At 40.9% G+C, this 14307-nt stretch overlaps 1 protein-coding gene across 1 annotated transcript; it reads left to right on the forward strand.

The window, feature by feature from the left end:
• Positions 1-683: 683 nt before the first annotated feature.
• Positions 684-13650, forward strand: LOC120573928 (heparan sulfate glucosamine 3-O-sulfotransferase 6-like). The gene is made up of 2 exons (XM_039823844.1): positions 684-1527; positions 11907-13650. The coding sequence occupies exons 1-2, from the start codon at positions 1001-1003 to the stop codon at positions 12523-12525; spliced, it is 1146 nt and encodes a 381-aa protein (XP_039679778.1). The 5' UTR covers positions 684-1000; the 3' UTR covers positions 12526-13650.
• The last annotated feature ends 657 nt before the right edge of the window (positions 13651-14307 follow it).

Below are 14307 nucleotides of genomic sequence, written 5' to 3' on the forward strand. Positions count from 1 at the left end.
CTGCTCCAGCTTTACAGAGTCGGGGAACATCCCAGTACTGATCCTTCCTGTACAGCCCCTAAGGTGCCACACTCAGCCTCAGATACTGTATTTATGGGACAGAGCAGTTGAAGGGGCCCCCTCCTCGCTCCAGGCCTATTGTTTGGAGGTTTGTGTCGGGAGACTTGTCACTGTGTGTTGGTTCAGTGTTGAGTCTCAGGGTGCAGGGAGAGTGCAAGAGGTTTTGGATAGACATCCTCAGGGCTTCTTTTATTCACAGAGACATCTATCATATAGGTTCAAAGGGGCAAGGAGGATTTTCCTCTGTGGGGTCAGCTTACATTTGTAAAACAGTGATTTGCCTGTAGCTCATAATAAAGCATTTATGATATTTTGTTCATGTTACAACGTTCCACAAAAACATATCACATATAACTTTAGACATATTTAACTCAAGACAGAAACAAAAACTTCAATGGGTTTTTAATACGCATCAAGTATAGTATGCACATAGGCTAATGTAATTTATGTTACGAATGAACAATACATTTGAATATGTTCGCCATAAAAAATAAAGATAGGTTAAGCTACTGCTCGAGCCTCTAGAGTTTATGTCCCATTGAGGCATGTTTATCTATAGCTTGAGGAAGGAGGGGAGGAGACGTTTAAAGAAGGGCGTAGGAAAGGCAGAGGAGAAACCTTGAATGAGAGATTAGTAGACCTCAGAGCGCACACACACAGCAGCCTGGAAGAGACTGCAAATAAACGAGTCATGTTAAATGACTAAACTTTCTTTATTGACGAGGGATCCTTTCTGTCTTTTCTGACAAAAAGAGACAAAGATTACGAGGATCATTTTTTGACAAATCCACCATCCCACTCAAGCTCTCCATGTGAAGCCTCACTTTTGCGCAACAGGTTTGGAGACATCAAATTTACCAGCATCAGCTCCAATCAATGTAGGAAGAAGAAGCATGCTGTCCCCGTGTTGGCCCTTAGGCACCGAGCAGGAGATCAACTCATGGGATGTAGTATATGCAGAGTCAGGTTCAACTTTGGCAAGGTGCTCTCCAAAGTCTCGGTGTTTTTTACCATGGTCCTGATCTTCACCTACTTCTTCTACTGCCTTACCGGATTCTGCGATTCGGCTCCAAGAAGTTTATACAGCCAACACGCTTCAGACTATGACATTCTGGACGATCATCGCCGCGTTTTGGACGAGCTGCGACCATCATCGCCGCGTCTCTTCCCAGACGCGCCGTCTCGCCGGAACCGCACAGCCTCCGCGGACGCAGGACAGGTGGACGCGCATGGACAGCTGCCTCAACACATGCCGGACAGCGCAAAGGAAAGCGCCCAGAAAAACGGCATCCCTGTGTCCAACACTTTCGGGACCAAAAGGTTTCCGCAGGCGATTATAATCGGCGTAAAGAAAGGAGGAACCCGCGCCCTGCTGGAGTTTCTCCGCATCCACCCGGACGTAAGAGCGGTCGGCGCGGAGCCTCACTTCTTCGACAGGTTTTATGATAGAGGACTGGAGTGGTACAGGTAGGAAACACACAAACACACATGCACATGCAAGTTGCCTTTTAGCTCCATTTTCCCAGACAAATTAGGGGGAATTGCAAGAACTTTTAGTTTTTGTTTTTTACACTTCTCATGAATATGTAACTAGTTATTAGCATTGGTCTAAATAAAGGGCACACGGGCCAATAGAGCATTGTCCAAATATGACCTTTAATCTGCGATAAACACCACTAGAGTCACTATTGGGTGCCTCAGACGTGCATTAAGTCCCAATAGGAATATGATACGTTTTTAAATATTTACAATAAAGGATGAAGGGTCAGATGAGTAGCAGTGGCGTCACCTGTGCAGAAGTGCTGATGTCTCCTGTCAATGATATATTCAGATCACCATAAGCCAATATTCTCCCTGCATGCTGCACTGTAGATCAAAAGGTCTCTGAGGAGCAGTTCATCATCTTGACAGTCATCTAAACACCATTTATACCCTTCAACATGACATCTTGTATTAACACTTCCACCTTGGTCTGAGTGGTTCTGTAAGAGAAGGAAGTCATGCAACCAGTATAGTGATTACGCTCATATGTTTTCCACATATAAAGGATATAAACCTGATTGATACAAATTAATTCATGTTTGGCCTGGCTGCATGTCACAATAATGTTGCACATAAAATGTTCATCGGCTACTGTCGCAGTGACAGCAGCTGATTTGGGGTGACCAGGCTGACCAGAGCTATCATTTGGGTGTAGTTAAGGCCGTAAAGAAGGATTAAGGTCTGGATGAAGCTGGTCTGGATCATCTCCAGATGCTCTACAAGCTCCCAGAGAACATCCCAGTTTTGCTTCAAACTATTCACCAGTGTCAGAATACTATTTTTGACCCGTGAGCATAGTATTGAAGGTGCCGTAAGGAGAGACACAGGTTGCACAGGATGAAGAGCACTGATAAACAAGCACTTTGATAGCATGATGGTACTTGAAATTCTAAGGTGTAATTTAATCTTCTCTTGTTTTATTTTTTTCACCCCCCCACCCCCTTAGCTGTGTTTTAACTGAGAACATAAGGACACATGGAAACACTTTCACCACTGATAATTTTAGCATGCTGCTAAGCTTCCTCTCTGTTTTTCTCACTGCACATAAACACATGCATCACACACACACACACACACACACACACACACACACACACACACACACACACACACACACACACACACACACACACACACACACACACACACACACACACACACACACACACATATGCAAGTTAGCATTTAGCTCCCTTTACTCCTAATTTACACATTTGCACTTTCCTCTGCTATATTCCATCCGTCTTTCTCCTTTTATTCAACCTTCTCACCACATTCTCTCCCTCTTTTCCCCTGTCTCGTCTGGCTTTACTTCTCCTTACTCTTCTTTAAGTGTAGAGGATGTCTTTATGTGGAAATACCTGTGGCGGACCTGGTGTTTCCAGGGCATGTTTTATGTGTGTTTTTGTGTGTTTAAATTAGCCTGACTGGTGCTGTAAAACTGTTATGCTTTAATGCTGAAGTTTTGTTGGTGCTGCAACACAGCAACACCAGCATGGTCTGTGAAAGTAAGATAAGTAGAAATCAGAGCTGCACCTTACAATTAGAGCTTAAGGTGACATATTCAGTTTCTTTTTGTGTTCAATTGACAGCATAAACCCCACCGATACTTAGTTTTCTATCATATATGAAAAAGAAAAGCTACTTATCCTTAAATTTGAGAAGCTGGAACCCCTGAGATGTTTGGCATTTTAGCTTTAAAAAATGAGTTAAAGATAAATTGATTATCAAAACAGTTGCTTTTCTTGTTTATTTTCTGTCAAATCTAACTATTACGTAATCATTTTAGTTCTAATATCAATCTTCAAAAGCAAAGCAGAAGGAGAGACTCCATGTGGAATATATAATTGTGTTGTGATGCCATATTTTCAGTGGAATGTTTATGGATTTGTAATATGACAGGTAGGCAGGTGGACTGCAGGGCAGAAGGTCCCGTTAAATTAGTTCTGATGGGTGCAATCTACTAAACATACTGGTATGTTTTAATATTGGCTGTTTTCTATTCTTGATAGAAGTAAACCTAGCTTGAGGAGGTGGAGAAGAGTTGTAGGGATCAACACAACAATAGTGACAGCAGCATGTGAAATCACTGAAAGATGAATCCCTTGTTGTCACTGAATCTCAGAAATTGGGGAAAATCTGTTTGCTGTCTCTAACAGTGACCCACAGAGAAAGTTCAGGAAATCGTCAAGCTCAGCGCTGTGTTTTCTGTTTGTGTATGTGTGTGTGTGTGTGTGTGTGTGTGTTTGTGTGTGTGTGTGTCAGTGACAGCAAGAGCTTATCCATGTGGAACAAGCAAGTCCTCCTGACTGTTAGTGAACACCAGGTCAACTCACTGTCACATCTGAAAGCTAACACTGCACACACACACACACACACACACACACACACACACACACACACACACACACACACACACACACACACACACACACACACACACACACACACACACACACACACACACACACTTTCCCATATGAGGGATTCGTGCCTGCTGTGTATGACCGGCTCTGAAAAGCCAACCCTGAGCTTTGACATTTTATCTTGTTGATGTTCCCCGCTTCATCTGCAGCTCTCAGGTCAACAGGATTGTATTTCTACGGTATATATATATGGGTATAAATATTTCACTGGATCATTAATTTAATCTTAGTAAATCATCAATTAACCTACATTGTCTTATTACTTTATCGACTCTCCCTTTCAGACGCTTATGACCTTTGCATGCTTGTAGTTCAGCCATAATCAATATAAAATACATATTCAAATGCATCCGAATCTGAACATTTTTTATAATTTTGTAGACAAGTCATACTAAGTAATAAAAAAATAGCCTTTGCCAAAGACACATCGTTTCAGATGAGCATTTCTGATAACAATTTGTGCATTGCGATGCTGTTTCCACATGTCTTGGATGGAGAAATAAGCACAAACTTTAGGCGATTTTAGCAGATGGTTGAGAGTCATGCACGGTCATATATTGCTGTCAGATATTGGCGATCTCCATGCTGGAGACACTTCACAGGCGCAGCAGTTCCCTCCCGTGCATGTTGTTCCAACAGCATTGTCTTCTGCGAGACAAACTTAGACCTCATTCATGTGTGTTTTCCATTGCTTTTATCTTGAGCGATCCCGTCAGTCTTCTCTCTCTCTTTCCACTCCACACAGCCTGTCTTTCCGTCCCCTTCTGTCCTTTGCATGTGTGCATACGAGCCCATTACAGGAATGAAAAAGCCACAAATAGTGCTTTCAGAATGAAGCAAAGATTTAATGAATTTCTGTGTTGTTTTATGGCTTTAAGGGGACTTCATGGAATGATAAGTTTCATATGGGACTTGAGAGCCACCACAGAAAACTAAGAAACCTCAGCTTTCCATGGCATAATGGTTGTGATCGTCACGGCTTCGTCACCATGACATGGACTCGAATGACAAGCTCATAGATTAATTCTTTTTTTAAGTTGTATCTTCAGTTTCTTGATGATGTTAAAATGAGAACATTTGTTGTTGTTGTCTTGTAGCAGAACAAGCAGTTGTTATTTGATAAACACCGTGCAGTTACACGGCGTTGGATCTAACAACATCATAACACCCTAGAAAACGAATGACCAGTCTCTATATATTTAATTTATAAAAAACATGCATGTCTGCATTTTTATTTTCTGGAAAAGCACTAGTCCACAAGTTCCATCAATATTTTGAAAGCTTGTCAATTGGCTGACCTACAGTCTTGACACCAAAGGCCATGCCCGATCGGATTGCTATTAAAATGTAGTAGAAATCCTTAAAGGGCAGTGGCACAAGGGCAAGGAGAAATGACAGCACTGCTGAAAATGACATGGTCTTTAAAAAGACAGAGTTTTGTACATAAAAATATGACGTGGCGACAACAGGTGGAAGTAAAATGCGATGCCGGTCTTTAGGATAATGTATAGGTCATTTTTGATATACTTCTTGTCAATATACATCAAGTTAGTTGGATCAATTTTGTTGGATGAGAATGGTGATGATCTTTCAAAATAAAGATTCAAACCCTTACCATTTCAGTCTAAATAATTTCACAGTTGAAAATGTGAATGTGCACTCTAATGTGCATGGGGCTACGTTTTCCAGACCGAGGGTGATTTTCCCGACACCTCATTCTGTGTCCAGCCCCGAGGCCATTAGTGAGAGAGGCTGAACACGGCTGATTGGTGTAACAGACCAGGAAGTGGTCTCTGTAGTGTTGAGTTGTACTGTGTTTTAATGGTGGTGGGGTTTGGCTGGAGTTGGGTCTAGGTGGTGTTATAAGGTTTGAAAAGGCCCACACTCACACCCCATATGGTGGGAATTATAATAATTTGAGGCGCATTGTGGTGCATTTTGGGGCGCCTGTAAAATGTTTCAGTCGTGCCGTTTTAGCTCCGGACTGCAGTAAGCTAGTGAAGAAAATACTTTGTGTCAGTTGGCCAGAATGAAATGTTTCATATGCTTGGTAGTCATGCTCTATTGCGCTGCTATTTCCAGAAAAGTGGGTGTTGTTGAGATATTCTGTCTCAACCAAAGAGGTGGACCGACTTATTTTGTTAAACAGAAAAAAAGCTTTTGTAGAAAAAACATTTTTTACTCAAAACAATAAAAAAAAGTATTTGTTTATGTTGTAATATGTTTTAGTATTGACGCAGATATTAGAACATTTTCAAACAATACCCATCCATCACTAATCGGCACAGATTCGACATCCTGTTGAGTCTCTTAATTATGATTGAACACTCATACGCCATGCAGTCACTAATTAGCCCTTGACCAACAACACATATTTAATTTCTTTACAGAAAAGCCCACACACACACACACACACACACACACACACACACACACACACACACACACACACACACACACACACACACACACACACACACACACACACACACACACACACACACTGTATATGCATGATTTTACCCCCTACCCATTCACCTTCCTACACACATAGATATTCAAATTCATTACAATGGTATCCTACTGTAAATCGCCAAAGATGAAAATGTACAACACTGTAGTCTCTGTGGGAGTAATAGCACTACAGCTAACCTGCTGTCGAGAAAACCCTCCTTTCCCTCAATACTGCATCATTATTCATAAGGAAATAGACCATCTGATAACAATGTATTTAAATCTGTGGGTGGCAACAGTCTTTCTGCCAGTTATGTAGTTTCCCAGAGAGATTTAACCATCCACTTCCTCTCTCTGTCTATGGAGAGAGGTGATGGCGCATGTTTATAGTGTTGATGCTCAGTGTCAAGCCCGTCCTCAGGCTACGTATGGTTTTTATATGTTAATTTATATTATTTCCGACTTCCTTCTATTATAGTTTGAGGCCTTGTCGCTTACTCAGGTTTCTCTTTAGACAAAGAACACGTAGACAGCATGGCGGCAGTCGCCCTTAGTATCCCACAGACAATCATGACTCCTTTAGCGTGTGTGCAGGGTCTTGGGTTGTATCACATCGACAGTAGCGTGCGTCAGTAGCGTGTTGACATTGGCATATAGTGAACCTTATTGCTTTGTCACTGCAGTGCACCCAGGTTATACTTCAGCAATGGTTTGGCATTTGGGGAAATACAGTACAATTATTAACTTTCTAGCGTTAGATGAATAGATCAATAGCGCTCTCATTTTAGAGATCGGTACCTTCTCATCTAACTCCCGGCAAGAAAACAAATAAGCGCATTTCCCAAAATGTCAAACTATTCTTTTAACTGCTATATTTGCTGCTTGTTGAACTGCTTTGTTGTATTTTGGAGAGGAGATTAGCAGCATATGTTTCATCCAGGCATGAAGGCGTAGATCGAGGTTCCCACACTCATCCTGTCAGCCTGACGGGCCGTACATGGCCCTGAGGCTCCTTCTGTCACCCTCTGAGCACAGCAGCACTGCTGGGAAACGTTTTCCTTCAGTTTTTGTGAGCCCCCCTCTAATTTTTTACGGCCTTAATTTTCCACTGCCTCGTTAATTGGGTTTTAGCTCTGAAAGCGTTGGCCGTAGAGTCTCTTTCAGCAAGTCAGTGTTTAGCATTCAGTATATGATCCAGTAAATTAATATAATAACCCATGCAAGTTTAGATCTGTTTTTGTTGTTAGAAAATGGCATGCTAATTGGATTTTTGGAATAATTTTTGTCTACAGTCAGCTTACTTTCTGTGCAGAATACCTTTTATTAGGGCACTACAGGGGGGATGAAGCTGCAGCACTTCAACGGGAGAACCCATAATCTCGGGGGCAGGAAGTATCTTGGCCACATCCTTGTTGCCAGGGTTAGTATTTAATCTTCTGATCCAGACTGCCTAGAACATATCAGTAGTGTAATCAGCGGTGTAGCACTTAAGGGAGAAAAAGTGCTACATCCTTTAAGCAGCAGGGAGTTCCAGACTAATGTGGCTAGTCAGCAAGGCTTTCCAATGCTGGGCTAAATGGAAAACATCTTCATTCACTGAGTTACTCTCTTTGCACAAAAGTAGACTAAACTACATGTTTCCTTAAGTCAAATGAAAGAGCTACATAAATAACATAAAAAATAGGTTTACATGCATGGGAAAATTGACAGTACATTAATCATCCCTGATCTGTTTACAGTTTCTCCTGGCATCCCATACAGGAGCAGATTTATGATAGAAAATGGCTATTATTGATTCTCTGATAATGAGACAGATTGTGATGAGGGAGATAGGGATCCAGAGAGAGAGGGCGGGGAGGGGGGGGGCCACAATTCATTAACTATTAACTATTCATGAGTATGGAAAGACAACTTATGGTCAATTACTGAAGTGACACTTATGTGAAGGAGTGAAGGACAAATCGAGAGGAGTATGGATGAGAGAGGAGAGGACAGAGAGGGAGACGAACACTCATTTTCTCATCAGTAAACACTGACACCTCTGCATTTACATTTGTGTATGTGCACAAACGCACTCACGCACACACACACACACACAGCGCATGCACAGTGCATACACAGCGCATGCACACAGTGAACAATCTGTCATATAGAGACAGACGTATTGATTAGACACAGATAAACAGGGGACAGAAAGGCAGCGACAGGCCATTTGCAGCTCTTGTAGTTGGATAATAATCAATTAATGGTCTTTTATTTGATGGGGGTGGCTTGAAATGGCTTAACTTTAAGTAAAGGGGGAAACTCGAAACTTACACAGGAACAAGAATGTTTTTTTTTCCTTCTTCACACTTATGGTCATGGACTCTCCATGTGACAACAAATACTTTGTCATATTTACAGAACTAGAGGTTTCTTCATAGTTGCAGCACACTAAATGTAAAACATGCAGTTGTACCTTTTATTTTCCCTTAAGTAGCTTTAAGTAGCTCTTTTTCATCTTCTACACTGTCTGACAGTATTATATTTGTATTGTGTATGACCTTGTTCCAGCTCTTCATTAAAGTTCTTTGATGTGTTTGATTGATATATTCGTAAGACTCCTTGTTTTTATGACTTCTTTATATTCTTTATGTCATGTGCAGCAATGGAAACAGGGAGAAGTGCTTAACCTAACAAATATCAATATGTCTACTTTTGTTTAATCCTTAAAAAAAAATAAAAAAGTTTAAAAAACAACATGTTTTATTTTTTATGGGGCACAGAAAATAACTGCACCGGCACATAACCCCCCTACCCTCTTAAACCACAACATGTGGCTTTTATAATTCTGTTTTTGTACAGACTAAACAAATCAAATACAATGTGTTAATTAGTAAGCTTTAGAAATGGATTTTGCAACCTTTGGTACTGGCTGCTGGCGGTAGCTCCATATTTACCATAGCTAGACATGAGAGTGGTATCAATTTTCTCATCTAACTCTCATCAACGTGTTTTCCAAAATGTCAAAGTTTTCCTATGAGAGCTCCACTACAATTTGAAATAACATTATGTGGGTTTGCTGAATGACTGATGCACAGCAGAGTGCTGCTTGTTAAGGGGTCACTGTGCTGTGTTTTGACCTCAGAGCAAGAGTGAAGACAGTGCAACCTGTTCTTTGATCTCTGACTGCTGCTCCTAACCCCAGTCAGTCACTGCCTTGTGTACTTTAAAACTACTGGAGGGTCAGTTTCATCAGCACCTTTTTACTCACACATTGAGGCTTTGCCCCATTTCATTCTCTCAGCTGGAACATTGAGAAAATATTAATAATTTTGGCATATAGCACTCAAGAGGTACATTCAAGCTTTCTAAATGGCAAACAAGAGTGTGTTTTTTTAACTGAATCAAATTGATTCAAAATGTTCGCTTTTGCTGTTGATGTTTCATCTTAAAGGCTGACAATTGTTATTTTTTAGTATCCGCATCTGAAAGCGAACACTGGGTCTAATGGACTATTACATTATGAATACTACAGTTTGCTTTTCAATCTTACTAGAGCAACTGCCAAAATTGAAATAAATTTCCCCTTGGATGTCCATCAGTGCAATTTCTTTCTTGTCATTGACATTTGGACTTTTTGCAGACTTCCAATCTGAAACAAATAAAGCACACAGACTTGTTACTTACTTGTTTATGTTATAGTAAGCCACATGGAACTCTCTGTTTCCAGGAACAAATAAGATGTGTTGAGTAAATGAACTGCAGGCAATTCATTTGCTGTTTAAAAAATTGATCATCATCCGTCTGTCATGCAAAACAATTTGTCTCTGAAATCCAAAATTCACCACAATGTGGAGACACGAACAAATGCCTGTCGCATACCATGTTACCCACAATGCCTGTTTGCCAGATAGTGCTGAAAGTGTATAGGACAGCAGATGTGCACAGTTAGTGCTTGAAGTTTAGACATACAATGTAAGATATAGTAGATTTGCGGTCATTGGTTTAGATTACAAATTAATATACATTGGATTAAAATGCTAAATGTATTTCTGAAATATAGTAGCACATCATTCAACTGATGCCTTTTTACCGCCGTATTCTACACAGCATCTCTCCTCATTGTAGCCATATGTATAACACACTAGCTGAGCTCAGCAGCTTGCCATCCTGTTTGCACTTCCTGACTTTGGTCTGTTTGGTCTGTTTGAGTCCTTGTAGGAACTCGTAGTAGAGGTGAGGGTAGTTTGTGTGTGGTGGTGGTGGTGGGGGGGGGGGCACTATGCTCTTGCAGGAAGAAAGGAGGGGGTTGGAAATCTGTAGGAAATTGCTGTTAAGTGGTTCTTGAGGCTTTGTGGTTTTGACTCATCAGGCCCATAGTGAGTGGATGGTCCTGTTGTGCAGGCCTTACAGTGAGGCTCCAACAGATGGTCTGTCTGGTTCATAAACACAGTGTATGGACCTTTAATCACACAGATTTTGGGCTGCTTTAATGTTTAGCGTAGATAATGTGTTTACGTTATCCCTTTGATGTTCTTTTAGCTTTATCAGTTTCTACCCCCACATGTGATTAAATTGGCATACTAATGGTGCGATTTCACAAAATGTAAACCGATAATGCAACTGGCACTCAGCAATATTTATATATCAACAACTGGTCAAATGTATGTATGATGTGAAAGGGGTTGTTACTCTTAGTGATGGGCCCACAGAGAATTATCACCCAACTGTGCGTTTCCTTCAGCTCCACAGAGTGTTTTAGTGTCTTTTAGCTCATTGTTTTGGTTTTACGTCCCACAACTTTAATCTTTTGGTTAACTCTCACTGCTGTGATTAGCAATGTATCCAGGTGTAGAATGCAACTGTTTTCAAAGAAAGAGCCCTGATAAACCAACTGTACACTACCTACCCAGCACCCAACAGCAGACAGACATGTAAACAACAGGCCGGTGAACATTGTGGAGCATTCAGCAGCTGGAGAACCCAATGTTTCCTCCTAGGAGTTGGTGAACCATAAACAGAGCTAAAAGGAGAGTTAACATTGGATTTACATTTATCAGGTGGACTCAAACACGACTCCAAGTGGACGCAATTTAGCACGTTAGCCAAATAGACTATATATGGCCATGGTAAAATGTCAGTGTTGTGTTTACAGCTTGTTCCACTGCCTATTTGTTTTTTATTTGTTTATTTTGCACAATAACACAAAAAAGTTAAATAATAAAAAATAAAGATTGTGCAGGTGAGATTAAGAAAACCCCTAGGGGCTTATAGAAAGTGTCTCACCTAAGGAAGAGAGGCTTTAAAAAAGCACAACTAATCAAGCTTTCAAATTGTGACACATCAGCTGGATATATTACAGAGTGAAACAGTCTCCATCATTAATGGCTCTGAGAGATGAATCAGAATTCTGAGTCTGACCAGTTTCTTTTTTTCATTTAGGAACCTGATGCCTCGGACGCTGGATGGCCAGATCACCATGGAGAAGACCCCCAGCTACTTTGTCACGAAGGAGGCTCCTAGCCGTGTCTGCATTATGAACTGCCAAACCAAGCTCATTGTTGTGGTCAGGGATCCTGTGACGCGGGCTGTATCTGACTACACCCAGACACTGTCCAAGAACCCAGGCCTTCCATCCTTCCAGAGCCTGGCTTTAAAAAACTCCACCACAGGTGTGATTGACACCACGTGGAGCGCTGTGCGCATCGGCCTCTATGCCAAACATCTGGAGAACTGGCTTCAGTACTTCCCCTTGTCTCATTTTCTGTTTGTTAGCGGTGAGCGGCTGGTGTCTGATCCGGCAGGGGAGATGGGCCGAGTTCAGGACTTCCTGGGTCTGAAAAGGGTTGTTTCAGACAAACACTTCTACTTCAACCAGACCAAAGGTTTTCCCTGCTTGAAGAAGCCAGAAGGGAGCAGCAGACCTCGCTGCCTTGGTAAGTCTAAGGGTAGACCCCATCCCCAAATCCCATCCGAGATCCTACAGAGGCTCAGAGACTTCTACAGGCCCTTCAACCACCGTTTCTACCAGATGAGTGGACAAGACTTTGGCTGGGACTAATAGGGGAGATTCCTGTCATAAGCCAGATAAAAGCCAGTTTGACTGTTTTTATTTTTTTTTGGCCTTTTCCACCTTTAATTTTTGACAGGACAGCTAGGTGAGAAAGGGGGAAGACATGCAGGAAATTGTCACAGGTCAGATTTGGACCCAGGACCTCTGCATCAAGGTATAAACCTCTCAGTATAAGTGCGCCTGCTCTACCCACTGAGCCAACCTGGCCATACCCAGTTTGACTGTTTAATGCTCCACAGGACTAACGTTCTCAGGGACTGGGTAGAGGAATACTAAGTCCACCAACTTCTGCCTCAGTATAGACTCAACATGACATGCAGCACATGAACTGTTACTTTTTTGATGTAGCATAGAAGCCGACATGAACACAGTGCTGCCAATATGCAAGTTACACACATGGTTAATGGCTTATTTATTAAACCATTAAAAGATTAATGTTAAGCGGAAGTTAGAAGAAAAGTACATACCAAAGGGATGGAAAAAAACATTGCCTTTGAATATCATTTTTGACTTTTGTTTATAAAATAAGCTGATATTTATAGTTTCTGTTGATTTGAAATACAACAGTTACAGATTTATTTTATGAAAGAAATGTATTTATTACACGACAAGGCAAGACATAAAACTGAATTATGTTTTCACTGACAGGACATTGGAAAAAATGTCATACTCCATGTTACACCACTCTCTTCTTAATTATTAGCAGTGTTACTTTGACTGCATAATGTTTTCATTACATTTTCTGTTTCCAAATGTCCTTTGAAATGCTACATATCTTAGTTTGATGTTGCAGGGTATTTCTCTGTACATTGCAGTTGATATACCAATGATACCTCATCTGTAAATATTAAATGTGTTACAATGATCAGAAACCACACATACACACTTTCCATTTGTAGGCATTTGTAGATATTTCTCCTCTCAAAGCCACACATATTTTAATTGCCTTTAACAGTACTAACTATCCACTGTTACTCACTTAAATAAATTACTGTCTTGAGCTTTGATTGTTTTCAACTATTTAAAACTCCATATGTAAGGTACACAAAGCACAGTGGTGTGTTTAAAACTGTAATTCTGATGCTTTGTGTTGTGAAGTAAAGCTGTATCTGACATGACATCCCGAGTACAATGTTTCGTCTTTTTTCATTTCATGTGTTACTGTAATGTTATCAAGCAAACTGAGGATGTTTCTATAAAGACTGCTAGAATAATGATATATATTTGGCCCTCAAAAAGTAAACCTAATCCAATAAATGTAAATGAAACCTATGCCTATTCTAATCCACGTAAAGCTTGACAGACATAGCAACATTAACTAAGGGGGGCGGGCTTAGCGAATGGTCAGTTCTTCCATGGTAACCCAGTTAGTGCTGCCCATGGATGTATTATATTGACGGTGGTCAAATCTAATTGACCAAAATGTCTCTCTCTCTTTCTGTCCCACACTTTATTTATGCTTTCAAACTTTAGCTCCAAAATCTCATTCTTCCCTCTTTTTCTCTCTCACACTGCTTTTCCCTATCGCCACTTCCACACAGTGAGACCACATGCACAGTCTGAGGCCAGTGAGCTGCTGAGGCCTTTAATTATGAAATATGTCAGTTCACTCAGAAAGCCCCCGTCCTTCCTCTCTGGGTTAAGAATTAGCAGCAAAGCCCTTCTCTTTTAACGTATACACTATCCTGTATGGAAGAAGAAGAAAAAAAAAACATCTGTTGGATGGAACAACCAAAAAAAAAGGAACCCACTTAAGATCTGAAAAATACA

Source organism: Perca fluviatilis, chromosome 15 (assembly GCF_010015445.1).
Source record: "Perca fluviatilis chromosome 15, GENO_Pfluv_1.0, whole genome shotgun sequence".
Classification (NCBI taxonomy): domain Eukaryota; kingdom Metazoa; phylum Chordata; class Actinopteri; order Perciformes; family Percidae; genus Perca; species Perca fluviatilis.

Bases quoted from the DNA above. Each gene is read 5' to 3' on its own strand.
- LOC120573928 (XM_039823844.1), top strand. From the start codon at position 1,001: ATGGGATGTAGTATATGCAGAGTCAGGTTCAACTTTGGCAAGGTGCTC. The intron at 1,528-11,906 runs GTAGGAAACACA...TTTTTCATTTAG, and splicing joins AGAGGACTGGAGTGGTACAG to GAACCTGATGCCTCGGACGC.